This window comes from Anneissia japonica, unplaced genomic scaffold (assembly GCF_011630105.1).
Source record: "Anneissia japonica isolate Jap-2015-1 unplaced genomic scaffold, ASM1163010v1 scaffold287761_len698747_cov189, whole genome shotgun sequence".
In the NCBI taxonomy this organism is placed as follows: Eukaryota; Metazoa; Echinodermata; class Crinoidea; order Comatulida; family Comatulidae; genus Anneissia; species Anneissia japonica.
This window is the reverse complement of record NW_022715691.1, coordinates 114155-129583: the sequence shown is the minus strand read 5'-3', so window position 1 is coordinate 129583 and position 15429 is coordinate 114155. Positions and strand designations below refer to the sequence as shown.

Here is a 15429-nt window from a genome sequence, read left to right as displayed (position 1 = left end):
TAAGTCTCTGATCTAGTAGATAATTTCAATAAATTAAGTCAGTCTGTAAATTCTTTCTAACACAAAGTTTGGTGACAAGGTGCAGAGGCTTATTAATAGCAGAAATGTGCTGTATTTGATGGGGAACCCATACTGGAGCTGCGTACTCAATTATGGGCTTACAGAGAGCATTGAAAAGGCAAAGGAGGATTTTGGGGTCATTATAAGCAACAAAGCATTTAATAAAACCGAGAATCTGAAGCGATTTGGTGGAGACAGTGGAAACGTGTGCTAACCATGAAAGATCATGAGGGAAAGTTATGCTGAGGTATTTGTGAGAGGTTGTGCATGACAGACGATCTGAGTCAATAGTATATAACATATTGGCAATGAATATTGTGATGCTAAATAAGTATATTTATTTGGCCTTATACTGTTTTTTTCCCCCAAACATAACTATCATAACCTCTTAAATGTGAATTTATATTTTAAACAGATCAAATTTGATAGTCTTGATTACTAAAGATTTCCATCTTAAATATTATTTGAGGAAAAAGATGGTAATTTGTTTTCATTTTGAAATAGAAACAGTCCTCTGATATGATGACAACACATAATTGGAAACATAAACATGATGAATACATTAGCAGTTGATGAAACCTAATCACCAATGAATGATATAAAATTTATTGGATAATTATTGGACGCACACTGTGCACAATTATTTAATAACAGAGGTTGAAGGAGGTATATATTGAACATCTCACAATTCCCTTGTTATTGTGCACTCCTGGGCACTTGATTAAATTAGACCTAATAGGTGGATTTTGGGTCATGTCTATTTTTCATCCAGGGGGGTTGATCAATCATGATCATATATCTAGAACACCTTTTGTTGCACATTAATCCACAATGCTAATATTTAAAGATATCAAAGATACTGCACCTGTCAAACATAAATCTTTTTCCGCCTTGTATTGATTTCAAAATTAGTATATGTGGTAATGTTTTAGAAACACCCCCTGATGCATAATGGTATGGTCTGGTGAAGTTCCCTCCATTGAGAGAACCGATGTGGGTAGATTTCCGGCTGACAGCATTTGGATTGACCAAGTGTTGGTCCAATTCTGCCACTTCAACATATACAAACGTCTTCTCTAACATATCCTGCCGTTTGTGTAAACTACGGTAGCATTCCAGCTCACCACAAGTTACAACAAACTATTTTAAAATTCATAACAGTCAAGAAAGTAGAATATATTTATCAGCGGTAGTACCATCATGTGGTAAAGAGGGTTTGCTGAATGCCTGCGATAACGGACAACATCCTGACATACAACTTCCTCAGATTATAATTTTAGAGGCTGATTAATTGCGAGGGAGAATGACTTTCTAAGCTTGTTTCAAGAGAGTATGGTTTGATCCATTACTGTTATTACCAATCAATCATTGATTTCTATCTCCTACCACACATGCTCAGATGACAACAGTCTGTTCGTTATTCACGCTGATCTAATCCATTGATAAATGAAGCAACGAGGAGAAATATATCATTTTTATCTTTACATGGTATTGTGTACAATTCAAATTGCTGTCCAGGCATTTCCAATCGGCGAATAATTACGATGAAATATTGATGAGTTCCGTTACAGTCACGGCTACTTTCTTTTGGAATATTGAGATGACCATTTTTATCTTCTTTAAATCGTTTCTTGGATCATATTACATTATAAATTTATCGTAGTTACAAGTTTTGCTTATTTCTGAAGCATTCAACATGTTTTCAGCATTGAACGCAGACGCCATGCTAGGGATGCAAAATCACAAACCACCACCGTCACCGTCATCACGGCGCTCAAAATCTAAATGTGACCCTGGTGCAAAAGAAAAAGAGAAGAAAACTACTTGTCCAGTGAACAATAACCTAGATATGAATAAAGCATTTGAACATTGGGTAAGTGACCTTGCAAAGAATCTGGGGTCGTGCAACGTGCAATATGTTACTATTATTATTTTAACAGTTATAGAGTAGAAGGCCTATGGTATGGCTTATTATCTTTTGTCTTTGTTGACAGCAATTAGTATGTGTACATTACTGAATCTCAGTACTAGCCCTTCCTGTTTGAGGTCCCTGTCTTTCCTGTATTAGCTCCCAGCTTTTCCTGTATAGCTTAGGTTCTTGACCTGTTTGCATGCCAACTCCCAGTCATTTTTTAAGGGTATAGGTCTAAGCTTTCCTGCGCTTGTTCCCAATTCTAACGGGATAAGGCTCCCGACCTTCCTGTATTAGATCCCAAACCTTGATCTTCAAGGGTTAGACTAGGGTCCTATATTATATTTCAAGTGTTTCCTGTGGTATTTTGAACTCATTCTGTGCTTATTTGAACTCATTCTGTGCTTAAACAATAAAAATGACCTTGAAAAAATGTGGCAAACAACACCAAAGCAGCAAACCCTTGCTACCAGCATTGTTCCTTGATACGTTTCTACTTCCACAGGCTTGAGTCAACAATTTTCTTTGCAATGATATTTTTATTATCAAATTTTCAGTGATTTCAGCAAAAAAATAACAAAGCAAACAAAATGAGGCACTCGTATATAGAACTTACATGTAGTGATAAAAATTAATGATTGTAGTTATCTTTGTATTATGTTATTTCCTTTCATATGAATATGATTCTGCTTGCGATTACCTCCTAAAGATGTATGTCTAGCCGACATGGTTCGTTGAACAATGATTAAACTGAGGCACGCACACAAGAAATCCAGCCAGTGAATGTGATGTATGCACGTTTTTGTAAAAGAAACATGAAAATAAAAACAGTAAAAAAAATCTAGAGGTTGTAGAAGTTGTAATGATATGAAGAGACAAATTAGCATGGATCGTAGACAAACCGTAAAATTATAGCACAGAAAAATAAGCTGAAATGTAGATCTTGTACTTCAAAATATGTATTATGATGTGGGATTGTTACCTGCTTTCATTGAGGCCTTACATTTTATCACTGAAGGAAATACATAAAAGAGACATAGAATAGACATAAGAAATCTAGTTTTTATAAATGTGGTTCATGGTCCATCATAAACACTTTCTATATATATCAAATTTACCATTTTGTGATGATTATTTCTCTGCCGTGTGTTATTTGTAGACTATTAATTAAAATAATTATTACTTTTACTTTCTACTAAAAAAACCACATATTCAGGTAGAAGAGTTTGGCACAGTAATTCCGTTTTTCAACTTTGAGGTTGGAGTTCAGTTTCTTGCTGAGCATTTCCCTTGTGTAAATAATAAACGTTGTAAAAGCAGTAAAGTGAATCTTTGGTAATGTATTCTGCCATTAATGTTTCCACCTCTTAGGCTTTGGCAACAAACTTTCAGATTGTCATTATTTTAATTTTTTATAGAAAAATTATAATTTTAGAATAATGGTAAATAGTAAATTTTTCCATGCGGCTATGAAATTTGATGAGGGCGGGAACGTGAAACTTGCACTTAATAGACACGTTCTGCAAGGTTTGTTTACAGCCGGTCACATGACATATAGTGAGTATAACTATGGAGAATTTATTGTGCGATCAATGTTAAAGTATGAAGAAGGGTAATGTTATGGTTTCTAAAATATTCACCCATCATTAACGTGAGAAATAACTAGCAATTAAAGGCACGTTGCGGATCAAAGACTCTCATGCATAGGCCTACCTAAACAGCTGTAGACATGCTGGGGCCTAGGCCTAGCATTTCTCAAAAAAAAAAAAAAATCATAATGTTTGCGCCAGTGTCTTTTGGAACATTAGCAAACCGTTATGCTAAAACACTCAATTTCAATTTACAATCAATTTGGTGTAGTTACTGGAATTCCAACCAACATTATTCAACATCATCCACACATTTTCCTATTACCGAGCATTGCTCGCGCTGCATGTTTACAATTGATACCCACTATACGTTACATGACCATCTAGCGGAATGTGCCTATGATATTAAAAAAAAAGCAAAAACAGAAGTATACAAGTTTGATATGTTGTACATGTGCAGAGATCATTATGTAACATAAATATTGCAGAATAAAGTACAATTAAGTTGGATATGTTATAAGTAAATAATGTGAGAGTTATAGGTAAGCATAGATTATCGAAGTAGCATGAAAATTGTAGCAGTTGACTATATAAGTTGGATGTTGAGATGCTGCAATTATAGAGATTGATTGCTTGCTCGCCAAACACCTGATTACTGTCACTCAGTCCCACAGCCCGTCACTACACATTACCTCTGAAATGCTCTCTAATAGCAAACAAACATTCTAAGGAACTGATGATGTCACAAAATATGGTCATATGACAATATTAGGGTCTTGTGATAATAATAGTAGGTCATGTGAAGATTACAAAATATTATCTATAGTTTTTTTTACGTTGCTCCTTAATTAATAGACAGCGGGCAATTGACGGACAAAAATACCTTTTATAAACATTCTTATAAAAATTGTAAAACCTAGATAATATTCACCCTGGGCTTAATAAGCACAGTCATGTCTTTTTGGTTTGAGGACTCATATGTGAAATGCGAGCATGTTTTTCTACACCTCCGAAGGTAAACGACCTGATAAAAAATATTTTCAATTTAGCAACGTCTGCAATAATATACATCGCTAATGTACGAATTAATGTATTCTCATCTCTGAATGGGGTATTGCTTTACAAATGTTTACATTTGTATTTAGGCTTTATGTTCCCTTATCCACATTACTCGGTATCATGTACCATCCCCTTAGAGCGGGTGTCTGTTACGTTATGTTGGGGTTAACACGAAAATGTAAGCAGCTTTAGGCATATGCCTATAATTATAAAAGGAATGGAAGTTTGACAAATAAAGTCTAATGTTTTTATGCAGCTGTTGAAGGCTGAATCTGAGGAAGTTAGGATTACTGAATATTATGAGCAAATAACATATTAATAATAATGCTAGTAATGTAGAGTTCGCAACAATGAACACTGCCTGTGATTTTGGTGCTATGCAAATGTTGATTGACTGATGTCAAAAGATTAACTTGTGCAGCATCCCAATGTCTGTCTGTGACAGCATTTTAAAATACCATAACATATCATTGTAGCATTACATTGACTAACTGTAGGCTAAAGCTACATCATTGCAGCTTAAGAACGTTCTTCACGATCTGATAGTGTTATAAATGATCATGCACAAAATTGTGAGGCATTCCAATGTGTTTTTAAGGTTTGCAAGGTATATTTGAAAATGATAATGTGGGCTGTAATGTAAGTAATAAATTAGGTTTAATATTTTCTAATACTGACATTACAGACAGTTCCCAAAACTGGTCTCTCCTATTGTTTAAAGAAACATTTGCTGTGTAGGCTACACCCTTTGCTTAACAATGGGCTTAAAGCTTCAAAGGAACTTTTTTTGTTTTTGTAGGTAGCTTTGATCAGTAGGGTAAGAATGCTTTGATCTTTAGTTTATACATAACTATGTTACCTACTAGGGGTAATATTTTGATCGGTCAAACACAAACAAACATATAAACATATAACAAACAAACATATAAGCTTGGAAATATGGATAATTTTTCATTCCTGATCATGACATAATTATGTCAAAATATTGAATCCCAACATGATGGCGTGCATTTTGATACTTCGAGTATATCTTATACTATCTCATCTAAGATTAATCAGTGGACCTATTGGAATGTAGTTAAACTATTGTAATATTACTAAGTGAAATCCTGGTGATCGTTTGCAACCAGTGTGATGCAAATAACCATTGGTAATATTATACTAATGCGAATATAGATAACCATCTACAGTATGGCCAGTGTGAATGTAGATAACCATCAACAGTATTGCCAGTGTGAATGCAGATAGAGGTTTGCAACATTGCCAGTGTGAATACAGGTCCCCATACTACCACTGTGAATGAATGCAGTTAACTACAGTATTTTAAACATTATGAGTGTGATTGCAGTTAATCATCTCCCCATATTACCAGTGTGAATGCAGATAACCATCTTCCCATATTACCAATGTGAAAGCAGATAACCATCTTCCCATATTACCAGTATGAATGCGAACAACCATCTTCCTATATTACCAGTGTGAATGCAGATAACCATCTCCCCCATATTACCAGTGTGAATGCAGATAACCATCTCCCCCATATTACCAGTGTGAATGGAGATAACCATCTTCCCATGTTACCAATATGAATGTAGATAACCATCTTCCCATATTACCAGTATAAATGCAGATAACCATCTTCCCATATTACCAGTGTGAATGCAGATAACGATCTACCCATATTACCAGCAGGAATGCAGATCATACTACCAGTGGGAAAGTAGATATTCATTTGGAATATTACCAGTGTGAATGCAGATAACCATCTACCCATGTGAAAACAGATGGCCATCTGAAATATTGACATCAGCATGAAGGCAGATAACCATCCATAACGTTTTTGTCATTGTTAGCACACGAGTTTAGATGGCGGTCTGAACTTAAACTCGTCAATCTTCATTGGAGGAATGTAATGGAATGCGATACAAGTTGTCCAGTTCATGCGCTGCAATGTACACTTGGCTACAAAACATGTTCAGCTGTGGTCATGATACATCTTAGATATTTTGTTGTAATCTTCTCTCACAACTCATGTTGGTTTAAATCTCTGCTAATCAGTTCTTGAAATAGTATATACAAACATGGAAACAAATATATTATGTAATGTTTAATAGGATTAGCCTAATTTGGTATTGATAATTAAATAGAAATATGTAATACTATTTAGATTTCAGTCCAAGATTGCCACAACCACTCAGTTGCGGTACTTAAACATTTGGTCAAGTATGTTAAAGAACATGCTACTCATCTGATTTTCGGAATAGAGAAAAAAAATGGGTGAGGCCTTCCTTTGCCCCACCTCCATTTTCCCAGATAAGCACACCATATAGTATGCCAGGCATAGAAATCCACATTTTCAATGCTTATGAAGATGATTGCATTTCTGTCAGATTTTTTTAATGGTTAACCTCATGAAAGTAAAGAGGAGATGACCCAGAAAAGGATGCATAACTTGAATTTATTCAGTATACCACAACATAAAAAAAAAATAGCAAATAACAATGATTTTCTTAAAAGTTAATAGAAAACATAAGGAAATGAGAAACTTTTTTCATTTTTTATTTGGCCTCAAATAATCTTATACCAGATATCGGTATTGCTTTGACATTCTAACATTGATACTTAATGTAACGTTTTTAAAAGAATTAATTGTAAAGTGCATACAATTTGCTTATTAAAATTTGTTGATACTTTCAAAAAGCATAGGAGAATAACTGTGGATTTATGAAAAATATGTATTTGAATGATGATATGCAAAATCAACATTCAACAGCAACCAAAATATCTCAAATACTAGAATGCTTACTATTAGAAGACTTAAACTCATAAAACTTCATAGGATACTGTAAGTAAATGCTAATATGCATTCTATGTTTTTATGTACCCTGTCATTCAATTTTATTGTTCTTTGTTCTTTATTCATTTTATTCAATTCACGCTTTTTCATCTGGGTGGTCCAGTGTGTTGGTCTTCATATTCTAGTTCCTGCATAGAAATATATGAAAGCATTAATTGCAGAGTTCTAAATATAACTTACACATTACAATATTATGCAACGCATTCATCTCACTACAGTAGTTCCTCGTACAGAATTTGTATATCTCTTGTAAGACCATCTCAGTGAGCTAAGAGAATGCTTCATGAATTTCTAATGCATTATTGATGGAAGGAAATATATGATCAGTGAAGCGTTTATATCACTTAACACATTCACATTTCTGTATTTTAATACATTTCCAATATTATATGAATATTGCAATGTCTTGATTTCCAATAGCCTGGGGTGCCATTCTATGAGAAGAACTTCTAACTTAATAGCATATATTTTGATGCTTTCATCATTAATTAGTAAGGTAGTGGTAATAGTAGAAGATTAAGTTAAGGGCTTGATGTTTAAGTGAGGGATCGATGATAGCGGACAAAATTAGTTGATTTTTAACTACATGAGCATAATATTTTTGCTCAGCCCAGTGATTATAGCCTTTTAGGTTTTTGTCTATGAAAATCTGCTAAAAATTAGTAATAAATCAGCAAAAACTGACTCAAATCAATCAATCAGTGTATTTATTTTGAAATAACTTAAGATTGTAAAACAAACGAAGGTGGATCTTATTAAAAATGAATGAATGAGCAAATAAATGTTGTCAGATTTGTTTGCCAGACAGAATGATTGTTAATAAAAGATGTTGAATGAACTTTAGACACTAGTATTGGACTATAGGCACTTTAGACACTAGTATTGGAGTATAGGCACTATAACAACACTTCTCTTTTTGAACATAAGTTCTGTTGTAGCAATAATTATATTCTGGAAAGATTCAAAACACTGACAAGTTAGCTGTCATCTCCACTCGTCTTGACTCGTATCAGCGACATCTTCATTTCTGTTATGCTGAAATCGGTGTTTCATCATCCTGATTACATATGACCAGCGTGTTGTTTTATTTTATATATAATTATTCAATTATAGCCACCTGTCTTTGGACAACCGTCCACCAGCTTCTTGTCTATTTATCTGTCCAGTTTGTTCTCTTAATTCATCACTGGGTGTCTACTTCAGATGGTCACTCCTTCTCTTCATCCCTTCTGGTCATGAAATATTTTAGTGTAATTGTTTACTACATTGCTTTATGGGAATGGAATCTGTCTACATAATCTATCATTGCAAATTAACTTGCACACTATTGACTGTTGTAGTTATTGTTTCTGTATCTGTTATTACTACTGTGCAGCAATCTTTGTGGATTCTGACAGAGAGGATGCTTTATTAACAGTTGTTTTGAATAACTTAAAACTTTGTGGATTGTGACTGTGATGATATTAAAATCTAGGTCAGTTGGACTATCGTAGCATTGGTGGCCAACATGGGGAATTTAAGTCATGGATCCCAAGTTGGTAAAACTTAACACATCATCATATATTTTGTCGCCCATGATGATGTCATGGCCAACTTACTTTATTTAGGGAGACAATAAATCACTTTAATGAAATCATACAGACATTCTGAATATGCAGGAGATGGGTATTTACAGGAGATTTTTTGCTTGCTTGCAGGAGCATTTGGAAACCATACTGATATAAATATTGTTTTAATTTAAACTGTAAAATGTTTAAATATTTAAGTTATATTCAATCAAGTCGAAGGCCCTCTGGAGCCCATTCCCAGAAATCCATCCCCTGGTACAGTAGGTGTTAGGTATGAGCTTGAATATACATTTTTCACTTGAGGAAAACAACCTTTTTATTTTCCTGTGCATGATTTGTTTAGTAACACCACTTATTACCACCTTGCAGGTACAGATTCATGTTCCTGTTTACAAGTAAAACTCATATAAACATCAATTAACCTTTCACTGATAGTTTTTGCCTAGTTTCATTAGCCAGCTTGTGGAAATTCTGCAACCCTCATTTATCTCGCCACAACTTACCAAACATCACATACTTTATGCATAAGTTAACTATCATTGACAATAATATTTGTATTAATCAATTATTTTGTTAGAACACACAGGTACGAAACTGGCCTTCCAGTAATAATTAGTCATTAAACATGATTTCTCGGTTAATGTTTAAATCGTGACTATTCGTTTTGTATAACCCTTATCTGTCTTGCCAAAATTTACCATACATTTTTATCATAAATTTGAGTTAACTATCATTTGACAAGTACATTTGTATTAATCATTTATTTTGTAAGAACACACAGATACAAGACTGGCCTTCCAGTAATAATCAGTCATTATACATGATTTCCCGTTTAATGTTTTATTCATGACAAACAGTTTTGATTAACCCTCTTCTGTGTTGACACAACATACCGTACATCACATACTACGTACATAAATTTGAGTTAACTATCATTGACAAGTATATTTGTATTAATTATGTTGTCAGAACACACATTTACTAGACTGGCCTTTCAGTAATAATCAGTCATTATACATGATTTCTCCATTAATGTTTTAATCGTCACAAACTATTAGTTTTGTGTAACCCTCGTCTGTCTTACCACAACCTACCACCCATCACATATTTATGCATAAATTTTAGTTAACAACCATGGACAAATGTATAATTGTATATTATTAAATCAATTTAAATTGTTTTAACATACAGATATGAGAATAGCCTTAATCATTATTTTTTATACATGATTTCGCAGACAATGTTTGTGACAGACAATTACAAATTTGGCGTATGAATATGACAACAATGATTAACCTTTTTGCATTGGTGTGTACCACAGTTGATTTGATACAAGATATGTGCTGAAGCAATGGTTTATATGTGTTAATATCCCACAATTGATTCACCACCTAATACAGTACAGCTATCCTAAACTATCAATTCATTAGCTTTCAAAGCCACCCTAATTTCATGCTTCATTGAATTCGATAAATTGTTGTGAAGACATTTATAGCCCGTCTATTGATCTTAATTATCTGTTCTAAGTCTGCTTCACTTGCTTGACAATTAATATGGTAGCTGTGTTTTTACAACATGTTAAGGATGCTACTTATGTAGTTCTTACTATTTTGAGGTATTATGCAAAATTTTGCAATGAATGACATTGTATCAGGCTTTTTTTTTATCAGTAAATTTATTGTCTGTTTTGTTTGTAATAAAATATGTTTTGCACCATTTTGTAATTTTGTAAAAATGAAAAAGTAATAATAAATGACAAGTAATAAGTAGACATATTTATGTAGATTTGAATTTTGTAGGGTTTGAACCTCCAACCTCATGTGTTTTAAAACCTTAAACTGCTGTACCAACTACTGAAATATAAAAGTAATGATAAAATATATATTGTGGTATGAAATTATAAATTATCTGTAAACAATTGAACAATATTTATATTAAAATTGTAACTTGGTAACTATAACTTATAAAGTGTAAAATTATGAATATTTTGAAAATATCGAACAACTTTAAAAAGTATCTGTAAACAAGTGAACCATATTTATATTCAAATTATATCTTGGTAAACTTATAAAGTGTAAAAATTGTGAATGTTTTGAAAATATAGAACAACTTTAAATTATTGTGATAATAATGTTGTATGTTTTGCAAGAAGCAGGGGATTTTTATTTATTTTTATTTCTTTATTCTGAATACAAAATAACATTCCTGGATAAAAACACAATAAAGTACCAAAAAAGGCAAACTTATTTTCCATTGTGGTTCAAAACGGATATGCGTAATAATAAGAAAAATCCAGGATATTAGTTATGAACTAGACAAAGGTACTTGTTACATTTACAGTACCTAAAATATTTTGTTATTCCATATAGTATTAAACCATAAAATGAAAAAGCCTAAAATCAAAATATATATTATCTAAGCTAACATTAATCACAAAACTAGAGCCTATTAATGAGCTGCATTGATATTTATAATGGAAAATTATTATCATAAAAAATAGAGAACCTATTAAAAATTAATATTGAATGGAATGATGGTTGAATACAAATTGCATTGTGAATTACTTGCAATTGATGGATGCCTGTTATTTAAAATTTGTTCTAATAACTACGGGTATGAGTGATTTCTCATCATGTATTTATTACATAATAAAGAGAATAGGTTGTGTATTGTGTTAAGCCAGACACGCACCTAGTCATTTAGCCGTCGACCGACGAATCTATCTTCGCTATCTGTAAACGTTTGACGACATTAATGGCGTCTGCTGGTTGTCGGCAGTAGTCTTGTTAAAAATGATCCATTGCACACATTATGTTGCGTTTCTTATGGATTTGCATTCGCTGTTCGTGCCTGTCTTTAGTGGGAGTGGAACACATAATACCAAACTACTTATGAGCTTAAATTAATCACTCATTTATGTCCTTTGGTTGGGTTGTACTTTTGAAGTTCTGACTATTGTCTGTTGTAATTTCTGCAATCCCAATTTTTACTTCTTTTTAAATGTCTTTTGAATCTTAAATTTTATAAGAACTTTTAATGTTTTAATTATTTCACTTGTTTATTTATATGTAAGTAATAATTGTTATATTAATATAGTAATAAATAAATATAATAATTGTAATGATTAAATAATAATGACAATAGTATTACAATGAATATTAAGAATGATTTTTTTTTTAATGTACTATTTTGTTAATTTTTTCTCAATTCTGCAAACTGCCATGACAAAAGTTTATTGAATAAAAATACCTTGATACAGTATATCACTGTATGTACAAAATTTAGCATACAGAATTGTGCAGCCATCCCCATTCCCTGTGGAATAGCCCATTATGAGTATGTAATTGAACATGGAGTAATTTCCTACATTCACATCATTGTACCAATTTACTGTATATTTCTAGTAGAAAAAGTCAAACATAGATAAAACACCTTTACCAAGGATACAGGGAATGTGATGAGCATCGGATTTTGAAAATTATTATAAAACTAGTATCATATTTCATGTGCATGATCCTTCCAGGTCATAGACAAGCCTAGGGACTGATCAATAATGTTCCTGGCAAGCAATGAAAAACAAAGTAAATATTTATAAATTAAAGTTGATATGATCAAGGTATGGCCTCACTGTCTCCTTTTCTTGTTAATGGGTATGCATGCTAACCTATACACAGATGTGCTATTACATATAATGTTGCTGATTTTTCCTAGCTCATGTCTCGTGTATCATTTTGGTAAATTGGTCTACTTTTTGGAAACTTAGTTAGTGCACTGTTTTGCCTTGATTAAATTGGGTAGAAGTCCCATTTAAAGGCTTAGGGATCATACGTTTTTTTTATTTGTGTTAAATATATTACATGTAGAACTAGAAGTATCAACTCACAAACATAGCTTTGCCATGACCTTGTGGAAATTCTACCTTTACATTAACTTGCATTAGTGTTTGAAAAACATTTTATTACCATTTTACTCACAACGTAAGTATGATAGAGACAACAAATTTCACAAGCCTATCTACATTGGTTTTTTGATCAATTCTAGGATTTTTTTTTTTTTCAATTTTAACACTATTCCTCTGAACCAACGGCCAAACCATGCTTAGTTTAAGGAGTAGGATTAGTTAAGTATTACTGTTTTTGTATTCTGATTTATGTTAAGTGCGTAGAGGTCTCTATGATATGCGCTCTATACGTCGACCATTATTATTATTATTATTATTATTTATTATTATTATTATTATTATTACTATTCGTATCTAGTCCTCAACTTTTGTCTATTGACCTATATTTTGCATGAATGCATTTTTTCGTGACATCGGGTACGCTATTTGTCCAAAAATAAAAATTGTATTTTATTTGAAATCATCATTACTTCGGGTGGTGAGTCCACTGAACAAGGTATAAAAAAAGTGCTGCCCTATGGGTTAGACTTGGAAGTAACCTTTCTCTGCTCCATTACAAGACACAGATTTTTGTATAGCTTACCATTAATTGTTTTCTTTCATCAACCTGCTCTACTTTAGAGGTGACGGTGCAATAATTTTTCGTTAACCCGCTGTGTTTGCTGAGGGTTATGCTTAGGTAAGGCTGGACTTTTTTTGGGGGGAAATGCTCTCTTCCTTTAATGAATCAAACTTCCCCAGATGAGTCAAACCATTCATTAGTAGTCTTTTTTTCAACGTTACACTGAATACACGTGTTAAAAAAATGGCTTCTCTCCTGGACGTACGACAGCAAGCGGTAAACAATTTTTCTCTTTGTGTTTTACAGCTTTACGACAAGATCAATACAAAATCGACAGATCAACCGCCAAGTCGCAAGAATATTCCGTCGGATGTGACGTTGAAAACTAGAGAGGTAAGTTTATATATTCATTGCCTTCTCTCTGTAAGATTATCATTGTTATATTTTGCTTCTAAATATCCGATCATCTTGTTGTACCTTTTGAGTGTTTTCTTACACAAATACCCGTCAGCTTCCTTCATTTGATAATCCTTAGATTTCACCATCCAGTTAATTTTAACTATTACTTTCTGTTTCTGTTAGATAATCACTATTTAAAGTTTTCTTATATGAATATATTTTCCATTAAGTTTGTGGTCTAATTATCTAATAATTTTTTAATTCACCCATCCAATCAACTTCTTTCTCTATTAGATTTTCACTAAATTATCCAATAATTCACTATCCTCTGTTAGTTTTCTGCTAGCTGTACTTATTAAATTTTCACTTGTTAGCTTTTGCTTCTAGATATCCAAACATCTTTCATTATTTTGAGTTTTTTCACTTACCATTTTATTGGTTCTTTCCATTTGACAATTTCACATTTTATTGTCATTTTGACTTTTGTTGTATTTACCTAGTAATCAATTTAATTATTTTTGACATCATCTAATGAAATGTGCTTTGGTATTGTCTGTGACTTACTTTTCGGCTGTTAAAAAATGTATGTCTTCCGTTTTGAAGATTTTATGCGTCACATGTCATTGAAACATTTTTGTGTTTTCAGCTAACGGATTTGTTACAGAAACTTCCTCAGAGCAATTCCGAAGGTCATGAACTCCAACGAATTCTTACCCATCCACATTTTAGAGTAAGTGATTTTTCCTGCATCTAATTTTTAACAGCAAGTAAGCAGTAATACATTATTTTGTTTCACCCATTCTGGATCAACTCTAAATTTCAGCCAAAGACAACACCTAAAATTCATAGTCCGTATTAGCAGGTTTCCAAATTTCGCTCTTCAGAAACAAGTTGCTTTCTGCACTAACAACAAACTATCTTTAAATAATAAATATGAAAACATAACCTGACTGTCAGTGACATTAAAACAGAAGGAAAGGCAAGATAAGAAATGATTCCCACTCATGTCAGAAATGATCCTGGCCATCTACCCTAACTGCATCGGTGGTTGTGGAATACAGATGGTGATGATAGTCTTACATCATGCCAACGCTTCTTTATGCTTTACATCAATACCGCGGTCATTAGATTGAATACTGAACCCCTTGGGGGAGTACTTATCATTACAGCTAGTAACCTGCGCATTGTTATACGAACCTACTTATACCCTTTTTTTACACTGCAAGCAATAATCCGGAGACAACCCGAAATTTTCCAATACTTGGAAAGAGGAACTCCGTATTAGTGGTTAGTGTACTGTAAGTAGCAAAAAATGACTCAGGTTGCCAAACATTCTGAGTTTGATGTGTGGGACGCATTCAGCGTTGGACAACCCGGGTACACATTGGAGTCGCCAGTGTAAACAACACAAAATTCGATTACGGATATATAGGCCTTATCTGGCGCCTACTGCATTTGTGGTCAGGTAGGCCTAGTCTTTGCTGGCAACGGGCTAGTCCAATACACTTTTCAAAAGTAAACC

General features: G+C 33.1%; 1 protein-coding gene across 2 annotated transcripts in view; it reads left to right on the top strand.

Annotated features, from left to right (window-relative positions):
- The first annotated feature begins 1095 nt into the window (after positions 1–1095).
- Positions 1096–15429, top strand: part of LOC117109302 (peripheral plasma membrane protein CASK-like) — a 43778-nt gene continuing 29444 nt past the window's right edge. The window contains exons 1-3 of one of the 2 annotated variants that reach the window (XM_033251571.1): positions 1096–1933; positions 13815–13901; positions 14554–14637. In XM_033251571.1, the coding sequence (XP_033107462.1) occupies positions 1757–1933; positions 13815–13901; positions 14554–14637 (348 nt within the window). In that variant the 5' untranslated portion in view covers positions 1096–1756. The remainder of the gene's footprint in view (positions 1934–13814; positions 13902–14553; positions 14638–15429) is intronic. The other variant, XM_033251572.1, reaches the window with a different exon arrangement.